The sequence below is a fragment of the Natator depressus genome, chromosome 10 (assembly GCF_965152275.1).
Source record: "Natator depressus isolate rNatDep1 chromosome 10, rNatDep2.hap1, whole genome shotgun sequence".
Classification (NCBI taxonomy): Eukaryota; Metazoa; Chordata; order Testudines; family Cheloniidae; genus Natator; species Natator depressus.
In genome coordinates, this window is record NC_134243.1 from 79,881,378 (window position 1) to 79,901,109 (window position 19,732).

At 49.5% G+C, this 19,732-nt stretch overlaps 1 protein-coding gene across 1 annotated transcript in view; it reads right to left on the reverse strand.

Annotated features, from left to right (window-relative positions):
• Positions 1–5,621: 5,621 nt before the first annotated feature.
• Positions 5,622–19,732, reverse strand: part of ITGA11 (integrin subunit alpha 11) — a 151,946-nt gene continuing 137,835 nt past the window's right edge. The window contains exons 26-30 of the mRNA XM_074966615.1: positions 19,088–19,174; positions 16,711–16,821; positions 15,268–15,363; positions 12,145–12,258; positions 5,622–8,882 (exon numbers count right to left, since the gene is read on the reverse strand). Of these exons, the coding sequence (XP_074822716.1) occupies positions 8,811–8,882; positions 12,145–12,258; positions 15,268–15,363; positions 16,711–16,821; positions 19,088–19,174 (480 nt within the window). The 3' untranslated portion in view covers positions 5,622–8,810. The remainder of the gene's footprint in view (positions 8,883–12,144; positions 12,259–15,267; positions 15,364–16,710; positions 16,822–19,087; positions 19,175–19,732) is intronic.

Below are 19,732 nucleotides of genomic sequence, written 5' to 3' on the forward strand. Positions count from 1 at the left end.
GGGGAGAGAGACTGTATTGCAGCAATCCAACAATTCACAAGGATTGATTGTTCTAATGATGGCGTCATTCTATTGTGCATCGTTGTGACTGTTTCTTTTAATTTAATAGTGCTTGTAAAATAGTACAGCTTGTGATAGGCCTATTGATGATTTGTGACTCACATTTTATCACATTTCAAGTCCTTACTTATTTACATTTTTAGTGTTGGTGGGTAAGGCGTGATAGCTCAGGAAAAGTTATTGGGGAATAGGAATCTTTTAATAAAGAATGCATTTTGTTTTTAGGAAACATAAAATTTTGGATGAACAGTTTCGGCTCGTTGTTTCAATAGTTCCTATTGTCTGATCCTGTGCCCTTTACATTTACCTAGCACCTCCTCAGATACCAGAGCCCGTTACAGCTAGTACGTGGGGAAGGCCCTGAGCGGGGAGTCAGCTGCATGCTGCTGCAGACTGTAGAAGTGAGGCCAATGTTCATAGCTTTTCTCTCATGGGTAATATTGCCTTTTAGTTTCAACACAGAGCCCCTCTACTTGCAAAGCTGAAAAGACTTAATGAAAAGTGAGATTTAAAATCTACTAAGCCACTCCAAAAGGTGGTGTGTGCCCTCTTAAATGAATTGGGAACAAGTGTGAGCTAACCTGCAGTAAGGCATTCTACAACTGAAGTAAGGGTGTCTACATTATATTTTGTACTGGTTTAACTAAACTGCTGTAATCTAAACTGTTGCAACTTCTGTCCATAAACAAGGCCCCAGTTTTCAGATGAGGGCTGTGAATCCATATTACTTGGGTTAAATATCTTCTGCAAGTGAATGCTTGGATTTGAATGGATAGAAATGTTGACATTCTTAAAATCACCACCACAATTAAACATTAAAAAACAAGAGGGTTTGTATTATGCTCCAATAAGGCACACCCTGGTGCTATTAGCCACCAGCATGCGGCACTATTACCCCTTAATAAATGCTGGATTGTGAAAAACGGGCATTTCTAAAGAAAACATGCACAAGGATAAATACAGCTAAGCTGCAGAAATACGTTTCAGGGTAAGGTTATAGGTAAGAAACCAGTTCCCTAAAACAAATTTAAAACAGTCCCCTTTTTCAAATGGGAGACACTTCCTTATTGATGCTGCTCGTTCGCTACCACCCGCTGCTCGACTCAGCCAGTGAAAAGCCAGGACCCCAGCTTCACTTCTGTTGAGAGACTCTTGTGCTTTCGAGTTCCCGGTACTGGAACCTTTGAAGGGCCAGTATCACAGCAGGGCGCACGGGTGGTGGTTTCCAGCCCCCCTAAATCAGCTGTTCTATTAGACGCTTAAATTAAAATGTTCAAAGCATCCTGGGATCATTTCTTGCAGCCAGGTTTTTGCCCCAGCTCAGCCTCAAGTGTGGCTGAGGGTGAGTCGGCACCATTAGCAGCTGCTGAAGGGGGCGGTGCTGCCCTTGAAGAGAGGTGTGAGGAGTAAGCATGGAGAAGCTCTTACCGACTGGCCGTGGCTGAGGCTGAATACAAAGCTGGGTATAGATCTGATACCCAGCATCCAGCCATGCCCTCCCCAGCTCCTGCAGGGCTGAGCGCCCACCTTCCCGCCCCGGCTTAGTTAAAAATCACTCTCATTCAGCGACACCCTCAGAGAAGGGGCTCCACCACAGCATTTTAGGGGTGGTTTATTTCCTTTGCCTGGGCCATTCTCACGGGGAGGGCCAGGGGACGGGGTAGTTCCTTTGTTTTTCTTTCCACCAAATGCTAGGGAAGCTGGGGGCCGGGCCAGGTCAGGCCCTCCTTCTGCTGCTGTGTCTCCTGCAGTCACCCAAGCCCAGTTTGCTGCTCTTAGGGGTGTCTCTGGGAAGCGCTGCAGAAGGGGCACAGCCATGGGAGGAGCAGCTGCCCCCCCCCCGTGCCCGGGGGGAGGGAGAGAGGGAAGCTGCAGAGGACGAGGAAGAAAGGGGGCGCAAGCTGAACGGGGCGGGAGGGAGATGAGGACAAGATTACAGTGTGGAGAGACGCGAAGGCGGACTTTGTGCTGGGAACAAGGGGCAAATGCTGTAACGGGGCTGGAACAGGGCAAAGCAGCACATCTGCCTCCCTCCTACCCCGGGGCTGGGATGCTGCCAAGGATGCTGTGTCTCTGGCCAAGGAAGGGGCGGGTAGAATGATTTCCCGAGCCCCAGACGTTCTGGTGCATCTAGCACAGGGGTGGCCAACCTGAGCCTGAGACGGAGCCAGAATTTCCCAATGTACATTGCCAAAGAGCCACAGTAACACGTCAGCAGCCCCCCAGCAGCTCCCCCCACCCCAGGTCCCAGTGCCTCCCACCCACTCGCTGCACCTCCCGATCAGCTGTTCCGTGCAGGAGGCTCTGGGGAGGAGGAACAAGGGCATGCAGGCTCAGGGGCGGGGGGGGGGGGGCAGAGCTAGGGGTTGAGCAGTGAGCACCCCCCGGCACATTGGAAAGTTGGCACCTGTAGCTCCAGCCCCGGAGTCAGTGCTGCTACAAGGAGCCGCATGTTAACTCTGAAGAGCCGCACGTGGCTCCGGAGCCCCGGCTTGGCCACCCCTGGTCTAGCATGTGAGCGGGGCTGCCCAACGCATTGCTGTGTCCTTGACGGAGGGCTCAGGCTACACACTCGAATCAGCCCAGCTGCCCTTCAGTCGCGTCTCCTCTGGTGCACTGAGCCCCTCTGCAATGTGCTGATGGCCGTCGCTAGCCAGCCCTTGGCCCGCTGTGCCCAGGAGCACCAGCGAGGACCCCGTGACTGCAGGGCCTGCCTGCCCCTCGCGCGACTGCAGCTGGCTGCGTGGTGGTTCGGTGCCAGGCTGGTGTCGTGCTAGTTTTAGGGACTTCCTGGGGGGCTTGTTGTAAACGGCGCAGCTCCATCCCCGGTCTACCAGGGCTGGGGCCAGGGTGTAAGCTGGCGGGTTACAGCCATGCGGGCCCCCCCCCGGTCTCAGATGCGCTAAGGGCAAATCAGGTCACAAACCTGCCACTCTGCAGTGTGCCACCCAACCCCTGCTGTGCCCCCAGGGGTCCCAGAGCTCCAGCTGCAGCCTGAGTGAACGGCTACAAAGAGCCCCCTTGTGCCAGCCGGCACAGGCCACTGGTGGGTGTGCAATTGCAGTGTAGCCAAGACCCTGTGTAGACAAACCCTAGGCCTGGAGGGTTTTTTCCCACCGCCATGCAGCCCAGTGATGACACATGGTGAGCATCTGTGTTACAAATGGGAACCATTTTCTCTACTTGGATTACAAATTTCGTCCCGAGGCAGGGGAAAGGCGCGTGGGTGGGGAACAGTGTGGCGCCCTGGCCTAGTTGTCTGTTAGTTAACTGCAAACATTTTGCCCCTCTCCGGCCTGTTGGTTCATGGCAATGATTAAATGCAACAGCTCATTCCACATGCCAACTAGGCAGGCTCACAAATTTAAACCCCCCCCCCCCCCAATGTGACGAAGGCGATGTGCCTGTGTGGACAGTGTGACAAGTGGCTATGTTTGCAGGGGCGGTGGGTATCAACGGCCAGGGCAGGCTAAGCCTCCCCTAACCCAGGGTATGGTCCCCGCCCAGGACCTGGGACAGCTTGGACTGGCCCAGGGGTCGGGGCGGCCAGCGTGACTGGGGCAGGCCGGGCGGTGGCCTGGGTTCAGGGCAGCTGGGGTGGGGGACGGGGGGAGCTCGGGGCTCAGGTGGGCGGGGGGGTCTAGCTGCCCTGAAGGGGGTTCATGTGCCACCCATGTGTGGCGAAAAGCTGGCTGTGCAGGCCGGGCTCAGGGTCCATGTGGCCACTGGCCCGCTGCCAGACGTTATGGCGCACTGCAGTAGTACCCGCACGCACTGGGATTTTTTTCAAGGCCCGTAACCCTGGCTTTAGGTTTGCTGTACAGTGACACGTTACCCTGCTTCATTGGTGCCCAGCAGCTGTGGCAACCTGTTACAGGATGGGGCCCAGTGTCTGTGGCTGTGCCTACCTCTGGTTTGGGGTCACAGCGAGCTAGCCCTCGCGCCAGCCTCATTACGTGCGCCAGGTTACACAGGTGCTGGAGGCCTGCAGGGGCCAGCGGCTGTGTTACTTTTGTTCCCCTTTCCAGGCAAGATGGAGCAGTCCTTGGGCCAGCAAGAGCAGGAGAATGACCCTGTAGGCTGTGGCTAGGGCACTCTCTGGGGAGAAGCAGGTTCTGGTCCCTGCTCTCTCAAACAGCAGATTGCAGGTCATTTGTTGGCTGGCGAGCCCTAGAAAGCAGACGGGCCCCTCTTGGGGGCTTGGTGGCAGGGAGGCATTTGTTCCCTTCCCCCAGGCGCTATGATTGTCTGCCTCCGGAGAGCTCCAGCAGCAAAGGTGCTCCATGCACACTGAATGTAGGCGTAAAACTCTCATATAATGGAGCTACAAGCCAGCTTGCTAAGGCCTGGCTGGGTTCCAGACACACCAGCACAGTGTAGGAGGAGACACAGAAAGGCCTGCTAGGGCAGCCTGCATTGCCTATGAACGTGAGACCAGCAGTCTGGGTTCACCCGGCACGCGCCCAGCTAAGTGCTGGAGAGTCAGAACCAAAGTGGGCACAATAGCCAGGCAGCAAGGGGTGCGGGCGGGGGGTCAGCTGTGCTTGAAAAGCCTGACATCACCTCTCCGACGGACTGCTGCTTACTACCGCTGGGGTGCACTGTGCATTTGCATTAAGCTTCAGCATTTGCTGGCTTGGGTTTTAAGAGAAAAGCTAACGGTGACCTTGGTGTGCAGCAGCTTTAAATAACCATCTGGCATTGAGAAAATGGATAAGGAAGTGTTATTTACTCCTTCACATAACACAAGAACCAAGGGTCAACCAATGACTACTGTCGGCAGACAAGACAGTGGGCTAGATGGACCATTGGTCTGACCCTGTATGGCCGTTTTTAATGTTCTTAACCAAACAAAAAGGCACGTAGAATTAAACAGAAAAGAGGGCGTCAGTTTGGAGCTGGGGCTACACTTTTTTGGCATGGGTCCTGCTAATCTTGGCCAACATTCCTAACCCTTTGTAAAACAGGCTGCAAGAGACCTAGGCACTTGCCCTCTAGCCCATTCATGGTGCTCCAATAGCTTAAAAAGGCTGTAAAAGCAGCAGATCGCCTCTGTTAGCAAAGGGGCTTTCTTGGCAGGGTGCACTGCTGGAACGGCATTGAGCTCCGGGTACTCTGAGCTGATGCAACAGCCCCCTGGGTGCCTCTGAAGTCAAAAATAGGTTAGAGCAGCATTAAGGCTGCTCTAACATATCCTGAGGACAATGCAAAAAAACAACCAAGCCCTTTAGACGCCCCTTCTGTGTTCCTGCTCAAACAGACCAGAGAACTGGGGCCTTGGCGTACAAAGGTTATGAGCTGTTGCTTCATTCATCATGACCACTATGCTTGTCTCCACCACTGGTCTCTGAACAGTAACTTCATTCCATGCACTTCTGAGACACCTTGAGAATGAAAGGTGCGGCGTGAAACCAAATTCTATGTGCTAACATTGCAGGGACAGCCCAATCCTTGCTGAGTTGATTTCAGCAGCACCACGACAGAAGAAAATGTGAAAAAATAAATAGTCAAAGCTGAACATTAAGACCATGTACACAAATCTTCAAATTGTATTTCCCAGCAGTTCAGTGTTACAAAGTAGAGCTGCACATTTCAAAGCATATTTACATACCCTGTGTACAAGCATGTTGTTTGCATATTTTACAGCAGTGGCAAGTTTTGGCAAAGCATGTCCGTCAAATTGGAAACTTGCTAACCATGTAACTAGACTTGCCAGCCAAACTTTTCCTATATACACGAGCAATGTGAACTTCAGATGCATCTCGTTCGAATGAGGCACTGGCCAGACATCTTGCAATCCCAAAGAAGATGGTAGTGCTTCTTTTTGTTCTTTATGAGACTGGTGGAATACATGAGAAAAGCTTTTATTTTCCCATTATTAGTATGGTATACGCAAGAAGTGATCGGACGATCATTTTCTTTTGTTTTAAGGAACAGAATTAATACAAAGTTGCGACGTTTCATCCGTTTGGTTGTCAGTGGAAAGACCCCAATCCACAGCAATACTGGGTATTCTGTTTACACTGTTGCTTATTCACTATTGGTCTTATTCTGTGCCTACTGAACGAAGTGGCAAAGTGCCAATTGACTTCAATGGTGCAAAATCAGGCCCCAGTGAATTTTGACCTGGAGGTATTTTCTATTTCGTGTAGATTGACGTTATTTAAAATATGGGGGAAATGCTAATGATAAGCTAAAGTTTTGGATTTGAAAAAGAAAATTAATTTTCTCGTCACCAACATCTGAAATGAACAAGCTACTGGTCTGTTTGTTTGTTGCTGTTGTTGGGGTTGGTTTTTTTGGTTGGTTTTGATGTTGGTCAAAGAGAGAGGTCGTGTGAGGATGAATTGATGACTTCAATGTTCTTTACACAGCCTTCCATTTAAATACTTTCGACACGATTATTTTGCAAGATTTCTGAAAATTGATTACTCAGAGAAGGGGGAAAAAAAACGATGTACAATGGCCAATATTTTAGTTAAGGCAGCTCAATAAGAAAATGCACTCTTGTGATGGGAAACATTTGCTACTCCCAATCTAATATTGAATTAAAGGGACAATGTCAGGTCAGAAATCTCCATTCAGTTTTGTATAACAGGCACCCCCATGCTAATCATTCACAAAGCCTAAAACTAACATAGCTAGTCCCATTCTTTGTTTAAAATCGCCAGTGGAAACAGACGTAAATAAACAACTCCCTGAAGCAGTTGCATCCCCATTACAGGCTTGGGCTAGTGCAGGAGAACATGTAAGTAAAATTGACTAGAAATAATGAAACTGACTAGACTTTCCCTTGCTCAAGCTGAGAAATGCAAAACGCAAGAAAAGTCCATTAGATTTGTTTTTCAGTTTAAATAACCTAAAGTTTTAACACAACGATAAGGCCCAAAGGATCTGATCCTGCAATATGTATATGGATGGGCCCACAATGGGATACTCATGCTTAGGGTGACCAGATAGCAACTGTGAAAAAACGGGATGGGGGTGGGGGGATAATAGACTATATAAGAAAAAGTCCCCCAAAATGGGATACGGTCCCTTTAAAAGCGGGACATCTGGTCACCCTACTCATGCTGCGAGCGTAAACATTTAGTTTTTTCAACCTGACAGTGTCCATTTAAAAGAAGGCTTCTATATAGTCATTCTGGAAAATACATTTATTGTCAAAATAAATAAAGGCAGAACTAGTATAATCATAGTCCCGCTTTCCACTCTATGCTAAAGGCACGTGAACAATTCAATCCAATTCTAGATGATAATTGGTGAAAATGGATTAGCACAGAATGGTAGTTGAAACTATGAATTTTTAAACCTTAAAAAATACTAAAACAGTATTTAACAGACTTTATTACGCATCGGGTGGGCATCTGCTTTCTTTCTTTTCAATCATAAAGTTAATATTAGCATAAATAATTATATTATGCAAAAGAAAAGATTTTTGTCAAACAGCACTGATCATCTCTGCATTACACAAAGTATATACAATTATAATACACGTTCCGATTCCTGTTGCACGTATACTCTTTGAAATTGCACAGTTTGTAGAAAACACTTCAAACTGGTTTTTTGATGTTTTTTTGTGTTTAAACAGGTAAATATTTTCAGAATAAGTATATACAGCTGGACACTGAAGTTTTGCATTAAGGTGCTTTAATTTGCTATTAACTGTTTTCAGTGCATTAAAAAGAAAGCAAATTAAAATCTCTCCGTTAAACTGCTCCACTCAGAAAATGTAAAACACTTGGGGATCTGTGGCTTTATAACGGCCTGAGCCAGCTCCGCTTTGCTTCAGTGGGAGCTCCACTGAACCCTGCATTATTAAATTTTGATGCACAACATGAATTTAACAAATGTGTAACTTGTTCAATGTATCTGTTCACTATTTGGATAGGATTTTTAGTCTCTTTCTTCCTCACTGGAGAAATCTTAGGCAAATCATGCAGGTGGGGAATTCACATGTGGCATTTTACTGACAAGTCCGCCCCGTTTGAATAATCCAAATGTTAACCTTTAATATGAGGTATCTCAAAAGTATTGTTTAGTAGCAGTAGCAGCCTCAAAAGAGTGCTCTGCACAAGGTCCATTCCCTCAAACTGTTTTTGAACACGCACTACCCACAGTGTGTGAGGCCATTTCAATGAACAAAGAATAAATGCAGGTTTACTGTTGCTACAGCTTAACAGTTGGGAACTGGACTGTCTACGTCTTTCAGCTAGAACGTCTCTCAAATCCCATCCCTAATGCAGATTAAGAAGTTCAAGAACAGGAGGTGCAATTAATCAGTGGGATTTTATACATGAAAATTAGCTACTGTAAATCTCCTGAGATTTCACCCTAATCTCACAGCTCTCACAATTACTCTGGCTTGCTTGTTTCTTAGATCTGTAGCATGTCATTAAACTTGCAATCCCCAGCATAAAAAAATTAATCATAACGACCACCCCTATTCTGTTGTTGCTCTTAGTTCTCTCTCTCTCTCCGATATGCATAGCTGCCTGTGGCCAGGCAGAACAGAACTATTTAAAACCAGTTTGAAGTACCTTTTGATGCTTGTGCTCCTGGGGCATATAGCCACCGAATGGGTTTTATTTAGATAATGTCACACAAAGGGGTGTATTCTCATCTCGATGCAAACGGAGTTCCACACCCACATCCCTCGGCATCAAGACAAACATATACTCCGTAAGCTGTAAATTAATATGAACACGTTGATAGATAGATGAGCTTCACAGGCTCTCGCTGGGGAAGCCTCATTCGAATACTTTGGCATTCTGCTCCTGTTCGGTATCTCTCTTGCGACTGGCACTTTTAAAAAATCCAAGCTGTAGGAATTAAAGAAAAGACAAAAAAAAAACCACAACCCCACCATTACTTCAGCGGCTTATGTTGAAGTGCGTTTCTTTTAGAGGGATATTGTCAGGCAGTGAAGGGCCCACATTTACATTTTTTGACACTAAAAAGGGTTTGGAAAATTTTATTTTGACAAAAATGTGTTTGACATTAAAGAAAAATTCAGCAAAAAACTTTTCAAATGGCTCGCATTTAAATTTCCTTGAAACATTGCAGCACCTGCTGGTGTTTGAAAAGCAGGAAGTGAAACTGATTCATCTGTCCAAGGTGACTGAAATGCCAGAAGTATCAATGGCAGAGAGTAGAATCATAGAATGGCAGGACTGGAAGGGACCTCGAGAGGTCATCGAGTCCCCTGCACTCGTGGCAGAGAGTTTTTAGTTTTTCATCATTTGGTTTTAATGTGTTAGTCGATCAGTAAATGTGCTTTTTACAAAATACGGTGTGGCACCTGAGCGTTCCTGTTCCTTTAGAGCAGCGATACCCAGACCTCAGTAATTCAGGAGCCAAATTAGGGAGCCACATTACCCAAAAGAGCCACAGGAGTGTGAATTCACTGGTTCATTTAATATATACAGGAAAAGTGTTGTTACTGGCATGTTGGGAGAATGAGGGGTGCCAATTAATCAAATATTGCGGTTAACGGAGAGTTATACTTTACCAATGGAATACCAATTTTCAAAGAATTCGACTACAATCAAATGAATGACGTATAAGATCCAGTACGGTATTCAGGTATTCACCAATCCAGTAGTAGTACTGCACGGCAGAGTGGTTGGTTTCTTGAAGCACTTAGGTGTATATAGGTAAAGTTTTCGATACAGTAGGTTATCTTAGGCCACTACATAGCACTATGGGCCGCGTGGCGTACACCCAGTTCACTGAAAATACATGACACTAAAACGATACTGAACATAATTGAATCTTTGATGATTGAGAAGGCACGTCAGGATCTTGCAGTGCCTCAGGGTCGTCATTATCAACATCGGTTATTATTGTAGAGGTAGAAGGTGTAGGAGATTGGGCTGACTGTGTAATGACCCTATGACGCACCCTGGAAGCTGCTTTTCTGAATAAATCCCTGATATCAGCTTGCATGTCTTCTGCCTCTTTTGCATAAAAGTGCACAATGTGCAATTGCATAACCTCCTGGGCAGCGGACTAGTCCCGGTTACGAGACTGAAGCTTTGTAGTGGGCGATATCAGAAATCACGGTTAATAGAGCTTCCCGGCTGGTGAAGTGCGGATAACGCAGCTTTTACTGTATAGATTATTCTCACAGCAACATGACTGACCACGTTGTCTACAATTGGTTAATAACACAGTAAAAGCTTCCTGATTGGTTAATAATTAAGTCACAGTGTTTTGATATCATGTGCTGCAAAGAGCCGCAGAAGACACATTAAAGAGCCACTTGCGGCTCCCGAGCCTCCGTCGGAGTCTCACTGCTTTGGAGTGAGAAATTCTTGTAGGATTTCTCTGAAGCTTTCAAAAAAAGAATCTCCGTTTATTCACTGCTGCTGTGAACCCTGGTTTGTATTCCGGGGGGGGAAGAAGCACCTCAAGTGTTCAAAGGTTTTCAGACAAAGCAATAATGCACGCTGTAGGTGCTCGAAGGGCAAGAGCTCCCAGGATGTGGCGTTGGGTGGCTATGCCTTTTCATGGGTCCAGCCACAAACCCAGATTACTGCTCTTTTGAAATGTTTACATGTAAATTGTAAATGCCAGGGTCCCCTGTTCCATACAGGGCAAATCCTGGTCCCATTACAACGAATGGCAGTCTTGCCATAGACTTATGGGAGCAGGATTTTTGACATACTCAGAAAATTGGAGCAAAGACAGGGCAGCCTTGGCTGGATGTGCTCTGCCTGCCCCAACCTCCCACTCCAGCTTGACAACGAGCAGCAAAACCTGCCTGCCCGCACCCCATCTGTTTAACCAGCGATCTTACCTGCCTGAGAAGGGGCCCTCTCGGGAAGTGCAATCTATTCAGTCATGCCCTAGTTGTGGACAAAACTTGGTGTAGGTTTATCAAAGATTTGCTGGGAAGAGCAACTGCAATGCACAGTGCAAGATCTGAGAAGATACGGTTAAACCCATCCCTAAACACGGGCTCAGGAAGGGACTTCATCTCCAGGGCACAACATCAGGGGCCTTGGGCCTTTGTCCCCTTTCCCCGGCGTATCCCATGTGATCGGTTTCTTGGGTATGCCAGGCAAGGGGACCTTCGTCTTCCCAATGACCAATGTCCAGTGTGTTTCCCAGTACAATTCCCTATGCCTGGGGGTATTTAATGGTCTGCACAGCTGTGAGCAAAGCTGGCACTGACCCCCTGAAGCTGGCACTGACCCCCGGGGTTTCGGTCTCACTCCCCGACAGTGCTGCCTTTTGCATTGCTTGCAATTTGGCCACTCAGTTTGATGATGTTTGTCAGCTCAAATCCCTGGCAGCCAGGGACCAGCCTCTCTGCTCCTCTCTCTTTACACAGCACTGGCATTCAGCGTGACCCTGTCCCTCTTACATGGCTGTTGAGCCTGCTCCCCTGGGGTGCTGCGTGGCCCTGCTTCCAGCCCAGAAGCTCAAGTTGGAGGTGAGGAACCCAATCTGTGCCCAGAGGTGAGGCTAAAGCTGGGCTAGGGAGTGGGCTGTTCTCTTTGCCTTCGCCACGAACAGGAAAGAAAGGGGACAAGGAAGTGGTGTGGAGGCACTGGGAGCTTCCTCGTCTCCCTTCCAGGGCACCGGGCATCGAGCCTGACTGTGACCATTTCCAAGCCATCCGAGCAGCGCGGGTTGCAGGCTGGTTGAAGGTTTGGGGTCATATTGGGAACTCAAGTTGCATCTGAGGCTTGTCCCTCCTGGAGGAGTCCCTTGACTTCCAGCGGAGGGTGTTTTAGTTTACAGCCCTGAGTTATCAAACCCAGGTGTGCTGTGCAGGGGGATGCACAGAGCCTGAGGGGGTGGGGTGGGGCGGGGCTGGGTTCTGGCTCTGGGGAGAAGGAAGAGGCTACACCAACTTCACCAAAGGAAACGGAATCAAGGGGAAGAAGGAAGCGGGAGGTGGGTGAAGTTCTATGGTCCGTCAGGCTAGAGGTCAGAGGTCACAATGGTCCCTTCTGGCCTTCATGTCGATGGGTCGATGACAAAGGAATAATGACAGTGCAGGGAAATGGCGTCAGCTTGTCCCAGCCGCGCGAGGCATGTCTGCCCTGAGTGCCGGCTGGAAACTGGCCTTACCTTCCACAGAGCCAGGACAAGGAGCGCGAGAAGCAGGAGCCCGCCTAGCGTGCTGCCTAGGATGATCCAGATCGGGATCTGGGACTCCTCTTGCTTGGAGATTTCAAATGTTATCTGCAATAGGAATAGGATCAGAATCCCCTTCGTCAGCACCAACGCTGAGCACGTCGACAGCCCTGCCTGTGGCCAGGCCACACCCTGTGGCAGCCTCCCCGGCTGCTGGTGGGGGCTGCTGAGGCGGGAGCTGTGTGAGACGAAGGTGCTTGGGTTTGCAGAGTGCTTCCCTCCACCCCCCATTCTGGCCCCCTGCATGCCACTTTTCGGCCTTCTCTGCGCCTAGCACATGCCCTGATTTCAGCCGGCAGACTAGCTTACTGGTGCCAGCCCCTAGCCTAGAGCCAGAACTTGCACTGTCCAGTTCACTGGTGCACACTGCAGCTTTGCCTGTGGACCAGGGCTTTGCATCGGTGCAGCCACTCTGGCGGGTGGGTGCAGACAGCTGGGATCCCCAGGGTAGACGAGGCCTTCATCTCAAATCCAACTGCCCCTGCACCTCAATCCACCCCTTTCGAGGCAGCAGTGAGGAGGTAACAGGATCACAGGGGCTCAGGCTTGGGAACAGGCACACGGCTCTGCCAGGCTGTATCTGCCCTACGTAGGGCCCTACTGAAAGGGGACTATGGTACTCAGCGGGACACGGGGGCTGCAGGCAGGGCCTGACACGGAATGCAATAAAACACAGTTTTTTCACCTGCCTTAGATTTTAAAGAACGACTGAACATTTCTTGCTGTCACTTGGCGGCCGGTGCTAGAATGTGGGTGTCTGTAGGCAGCGAGGCTCAGGCTAACAATGGAGTTTCCTGCGATGGACAGACATCTCTCTAATCCCTTTGCAGGGCCTGTGGCAGCCCAGGATGTCTGGCAGGGCTATTGGCTAGAAGATGAAGCCTGCAGCCAGCAGAGGGCAGCAGCGCTCCATTCTCTCTGGGCCCAGCGGGGAACGCGGTGACCTAGTGGGAGCAGGAGTCTGGCTTGTCTGGCTCTGCCTCAGACACGTCCGCACACAAACCCCACGGGGCAAGGGGTCACGTGTGAAAACGCTCCAGCGCTGGACGAACACGTCCCTTTCGGCTACATTTTCAAGCTTTGCTCTGCGACCATGAGGGCTTGACACCTACTTGGTTTTGCTCAATGACAGCTGAGATTCTCACGGAATCACAGGACTCCAGGAGCTGGAGGTTTAAGAAAACCGCCAAATGCTGCGAGAGCTGCAATGAAATCATGAGAGTTGGCCACACTGGAGTTTTCCCCATGGGCAGGCACATGGCAATGCTGCTGCCGCCAACCGCCGGGGGAGGGCAGCTCTGAAGGCTGACAGAGCGCACGGACCCTCTGGTGGCTGGCGTGGATCATCCAGCCCCACTGCCTGTTCCTGCCAAGGAGACACTGAGTGATTCCATCTCCTGGGAGCCTGGCACGGAGCCTCCCAACCAGCTCTGCCGGGGCTCTGGGCCTGATGGGAACAGGGAGCACGGGCAGCTTGCACAGCAATGTCTCTGCTCCAGGCAGACCTTCCCCTGCCAGGGGACTGCAGCCTGGCGTCTGCTGCTGGCACTGTGGGGCTGATCCAAAGCCTGCTGAAGGCCGTGGATGAGGCCCTGAGCCTAGTGATCAGGGAATTCCCACACTCTCCAGCCGTTCAGCCCCGGAGACACAGTTCAGCCAGTATGAACCAGCCGCCCCACAACGGCTGTGTGGGTAAAGCCCCTTTTAACACAACAGTCTCTCTGGAGGCCACTTCCTCCGCCCATCGCTCTGGGCCCTCTGCCCTGCCTGGCAGTCCCAGGCTGGGGACCGGGCGTCCTCCACCAAGGGTGCTTGTCTGTGGAACTGCCTTTTGGAAGAGACCCACCGGAGTCCCTGATGGGCCTTCTGGGGTAGGGCACTTGATCCAGTTTTGCCCCTTGGCATTATTGTTTTGTGCCACCAGCTGCTGTGTCCTAGACACACTGGTGCATTTGGGCTCCACGGGAATGTGGGGATGGCCAAATAACTCAGAGAAACCGGCTGCGAGGGTGAAACAACCGGAGATTCCCCAGCCTGCCCCGCTGCCTGGAAAGCTGAGTGGAGGGGAGTTGCTTCCAACAAAAGCCATTCGCAAAGTGCCTGAAAAATGTCAGCTCAAGCGCAAATTGACAAAAGCAAAGAAAATACCTATAAAAGGGCACGTGCAGCCTGTAAGTGGCTAAATAAACCGAGGGATTCCGGCAGATACACTGGACTCGGCTATGGCTGCAATGTTCTTTTCTTTTCTAGTCTGTTTTGTACGACACTCATCAGTATCTGAGCACCTGAGGGTCTTTCACAGACCTTAATTCTCCCCTTTCTCCAATCGCCAGGGGTAGGGAGGGTGGGCGCGTGTGCATGGGAATGTGTGTAACTCGCCTCACCCCCAGCTTCCGCCTCTGCTGATCTGGGGGATGGGAAAACTCTGGCAGTCTGCCCTGGGCCCTGTGAAATCAATGGCCAGTCTCAGCTCTGGGGCTGTGGCAGCTCTGGCTGCAGCTTCCCCTGATTTCATCCCGGTAGCTGAGAGTCCTGTCGGTTTCCAAGGTTGAGAGGTAGGGAAAGGTGGCACCTGAATCCGCCTTATTCTGAATCACCAGCTCTCTCTGGCCAGCCTGCCCACCTGGCTGGGTTGGAGTTGCTCTGATTTCTTTTCCACGGTAGCCTGATGCAGTCCAGCCCCACTTAGGGCTTTCTCCATCCCCTCCCTTCTAATGCAAATATCTGTGCTCCCATCATTGGGGAGTATAGTCAAGAGCTAAAGGTTTCAGAGTAGCAGCCGTGTTAGTCTGTATCAGCAAAAACAACGAGGAGTACTTGTGGCACCTTAGAGACTAACAAATTTATTTGAGCATAAGCTTTTGTGGGCTAAAGCCCACTTCATTGGATGCATGCAGTGTATATATGTGTATATATCTATCTTCCTACTGTATTTTCCACTGCATGCATCCGATGAAGTGGGTTTTAGCTCACGAAAGCTCATGCTCAAATAAATTTGTTAGTCTCTAAGGTGCCACAAGTCCTCCTGTTCTTTTTTCAAGAGCTAAAGCAGCTCACCTGGCGGCTGGGGTCCTCTTCCCGAAAGATGAAGGGGCTGCGAAACCGTCGCTGCAGAGCTGCATTCGTCGTGAGCTTCAGTGACCTGAATTTCAGCTGCACAGACAGAACAATGGTGAGAATCGGCACCAGGCCCAGCGTGAGCCTAGAATGTAACACTGAGCCCAGGTCAGGCGACGTCCCAAAGGGGCAGCTGCAATGGAAGGGGACCATTTGCTAGAGCCACAAGTGCCATGCAGCGCAGGGCTGGGTTGGCGCCGGTGTACGGGGCTGGGGCGAGAGCCCTGGGGACTGACTCCCTGGCTCTCTGCATGGGACAGGACAAGTGTCCTCAGCCCAGCCAATGTGCCCCATCAGAATCTAGAGGAGCCACCTTTAAGGGCAAGAGGCTTGTTCGGTCTTAGCGGGGGATTGTCAACACCTGCGACGGTGGGTCTTGTGGGGTGGGCACCGTCCACTGGGATACGGCCTGAGACCACCAAACATGTAATACAGGCCTCTGAATGGCCATCAGATGGCAACAGCTTTTGGTCATTATGAGCCCCCGCTGGAGCTGTCACGGTGCAAGGCCCTGTAGCTCATTGCTGACCCAACTGCAGGCAGTCGTACTGTTCCTCAGACACAGTCCAAATGCTCAGCAGCTGCCAAGATGCCACCCCCAGAACATGCCCCAGTGCACATTCCCCGAGACAGGTTCCCAGGCCCCTGGACTCGTCCCAGTGAGGCTGGACCCTGCCGGTTAATGTGAGGGGCTGTAATGTTGGGCTAGGGACCAGTCTGGCTGTCCGAGTTGCCCTGGCTGATGAGCCCGGCGGCTAGGCTGAAGGTGAAGCAAATGAGATCTGGTGTCACCTCCCTTGACCTGCTGCATCATGGGGAATGAATATTAGCACGTGGGCATCACAGAACGGCGGAGATGGGTGGGGCACAGGAAGAACCTCAGGAAGAACTGGGCTGTAACCCCTGCGCTAGCTCTGAGTTCTTATCCTCCCTGCGTGGCCTTGGGCCGGACCGGCCGCTGGTGTAGATCAGCAGAGCTTTATTGACATCAGTGTCCCCTAGTCTCTATGGGACAAATTCAGATCTGGGGCGAGAAGGGGAATCTCTACTAATGTTGTGGAGTTGGGCCAGTCCACACCAGCCATAAGGTGAGCCCTAGACCTCAGCCTCTACCCACCGCACAGAGGTGTTGGATTAACTAGGTGACGATGGCAAAGCACTTTGAAGAAGAAACGGGCAGTGTGCGGCTCAGTATTACATTCTCCATGGTGAGGTGCCTCAGGAGATTTCAGATTAGGATGGAGGGTTAATTGTAGCTGAATACATCGTCTGTGCTCCCTGGGACAGGCAGAAAGCTTGGGAGAAGACCAATCTATTTGCCCTGTAACACTTCGCCGTGAGGCTCTTTCTGTTTGACGGCACAGCGCCGGTTGGTGTACTTACTGCTTTCAGCGACTCCAGCCACAGATTGCCACGTAGGTGAAAGCTGATTTCTTCATTGGATGCTAATTTCACATGACAGTCAATGGACACGACGTCCGAGTTACTGTGGTTCTGAAAAAGCAGATGTTTGCATGTCGCTGATGTTACCGTCACATGTGGCCAGGCTTCCCTTCTCCTTCCGGATAGAGCATAATTCAAGAAATATCTCCCCTGGTACTAATGAAAAGACACTGCAGCCCAGCTCTGATTGGCTCGTTTCACGCTCGGGGAGAGAAAGGGAGGCGGAAATATTTTCTGGTCATAAACAAGAACCAAAATGTTGAAATCAAACAGCAGCATTGAGAGCCTGGGTTTGTGCCATAATCCTGGATCTGAACAGTCTCGGATTCAGTGCATGGAAGAGGGAGGGGTGAAATCTGACCCAGACTCTGAATGTTGCCATCTCATTATTATTATTTTATGCTACGTCTTGCCACATGCCCCAAAGGCCCTGTAGGGATAAGGTGGTTTCCCTGTCGCCATATTGTGAGGCCTAAGGCCTTTGTCTGCAGCCATGTTAGCAGGGCAGCAGGCATTAGCTAAGAAGCAGAAAGTCACATCCTCATATTCCATCTAAAGACATTAAAACAATGTAATATCTGGCTGTTAAGAAGGACACCCGGTCCTAATGGCCCCCACCATCACCAGATAAAGAAACAGATCTTAAAATGGTTAAAGAAAACTTTGTTTGATAGCATCCTGTCTGGCAAGAAACCACTTATCAATAGCTGTGGTTGTGAAATCCTCATGTCTTTATTGGTTTATCTTTATGGTCCCCACTTCCCTATTGTTTGTCTGTATGAGCTCTGCCTGGTTCTTTGATTGTTTCTGTCTGTTACGTAATACATTAATTAAGGTGGTGGGGTAGGATTGGTTAGAGAATTTTGTTACACTATGTTAGGATTGGTTAGTAAAATGTTAGGATAATGATTGGTTCAGGTATAGCTAAGCAGGACTCCAGTTTCACTATATAAACTGGGGTCCAAGAAGGAGACCAGCAGAGAAGGAAGAGGGAAAGACCTGGAAGAAGAAGAAGAAGAAGAAGAAGAAGAAGAAGAAGAAGAAGAAGAAGAACTCACCTCCAAGACACAGCCTAAGATCCAAACTGCTAAGAATCCTCTGCACGACCGTGACGTGCAGCAACCAGAATCCAGACGAGAATGACCTTGCCTGGCCAACAGGGAAAGTCCACCTGCCTGATCAGGATTGGTGAGCATGGCATTGTATTCTTAGCATGTGTATTCTGCTTGGTAATTGTTAATAAATAGAAGATAAGGATATTATTGTGTAAGGCTTCTTCACTGGTAAAAGGTCCTGCAAACCCGCAGAAGGTTACGCTTTGAGCCCTAGGAACTGGGTAAAGGTGGGTGCCCCTAGAGTGTGTGAGTAAGAGAGAATTTTGTGCAGGTAACAGCCCCATTCAGGATCAGGACCCTGCTGTGCCAGGTGCTGTACAAAACACACTGTTTGTTATTTGTTGATAAAGGGCCTTGGGCTTGCTCTCACTGAAGCGAATGGGAATGTTGCCTGTTTCAAGTCGGGTTGGATCAGGTTCAGCTTGCCCTTCAATATACGGAATACAGAACAAACGAGATCCCTTCCCTAAGTGGACAAACCCTACAGAGTGAGGTGAGGAGGAGATGGATTAATTCCACAGTGGTTACATGGAGCTGAGCAGTGATACAAAAGGGCTCTGACGAGGAGGAGGAGAAAGTTGAGAGCAGAGATGTAGGCTAGGTCAGAGCTGTGCAGGGTCTGGAAGGAGGAGAGAGTGAGGAGCTCCCATGTGACGGGGAAGACAAGATGGAGCCAGCGGACAGTTCTGATTTGTACAACGGGCTGAACCAAAGCCTCCAGGCAGTGGGGGGCTTGGGACCCAGATTGGTGTTTTCAGTTTGAGTCCATCTCTAACCAAAACCAAACACACCGCTGGAAAGAGTCGTTTTGTCACCATCAAAACGGCTTTCACAAACTGCACCTGATCCAGCAGCCCAGCACTGCCCCGGATGTCAGCAGTGTGATGCTTTTTGGCACGTGCCTCCGAAGGGAAGAGACAAGGTCTGTGGGTGGACTGGACATTGACCTCCTGAATAATGGCTGGCCTTAATGGAGACACTGACCCTGGCCAATTACACAGTGCACATTTCTCACAGCCAGGAGGCCTTCCCCAGAACTTGTGTGCATACGGGATCACCCTCTCCCTTCTGCTCTTTCTTTCCTTCAGCCCAAGGGTCATGCTATCTTTGGAGACATGTATCAATCGCAAAGACAGAGCAGGAGTGCCTTGGAGACAGAGCCCGGACAAGAGGGTAGGCAAAAGCCGATGCAAATGGCATACCAGTTGTAGGTTACGGGAAAGGTCCTCCTCAGCAGGTGTCCTTCTGTAATCAGTGTTGTTTCCCCAGATATTACATGTCATGTTTTCCTTCAATGGGTAAAAGAAATTCAGTTAAACATAAAGAAATTCACGTTAAAACTGACCCAAAGGAACTAAACAAACACACCCCATGGCTTTCCATATTCAGGGCAGTTTTATTTTTGCTCTTCCACTATACAGAGTCCATGGATGGGTCTGTGACAAGTGTCACAGAAGGCTGGGTTCTCTATCTAAACCTTCTCCTCTAATCTAACGTGTCGAGAGCAATAAAGCATGGAAATGCTCTCTCTCAATGAGTCCAGAGTTTTACTGTTATCCATTCACATCTGAAAATGGACACAAAATTATTCTCTAATGACAGCTACTGTCTGAAAACAACAACATGGTCAGTCGTGGCCACAGAACAAGTGTCTTAGGTCATTAGGTACCCAAATGTCACAGATCTTCAGGCATGGAAAGTTTAGCCCTGAAATCAGAAGTTAAGAAGGAGCATCTGAAACGCAAGCTATAATGGACAGCATGTGGCTTTCACTACTAGCAATTCATTTTTAATTAACACGTTTAATATATTTTTAATTAAAAGGTTAATTGAAAGGTTAACAGCTC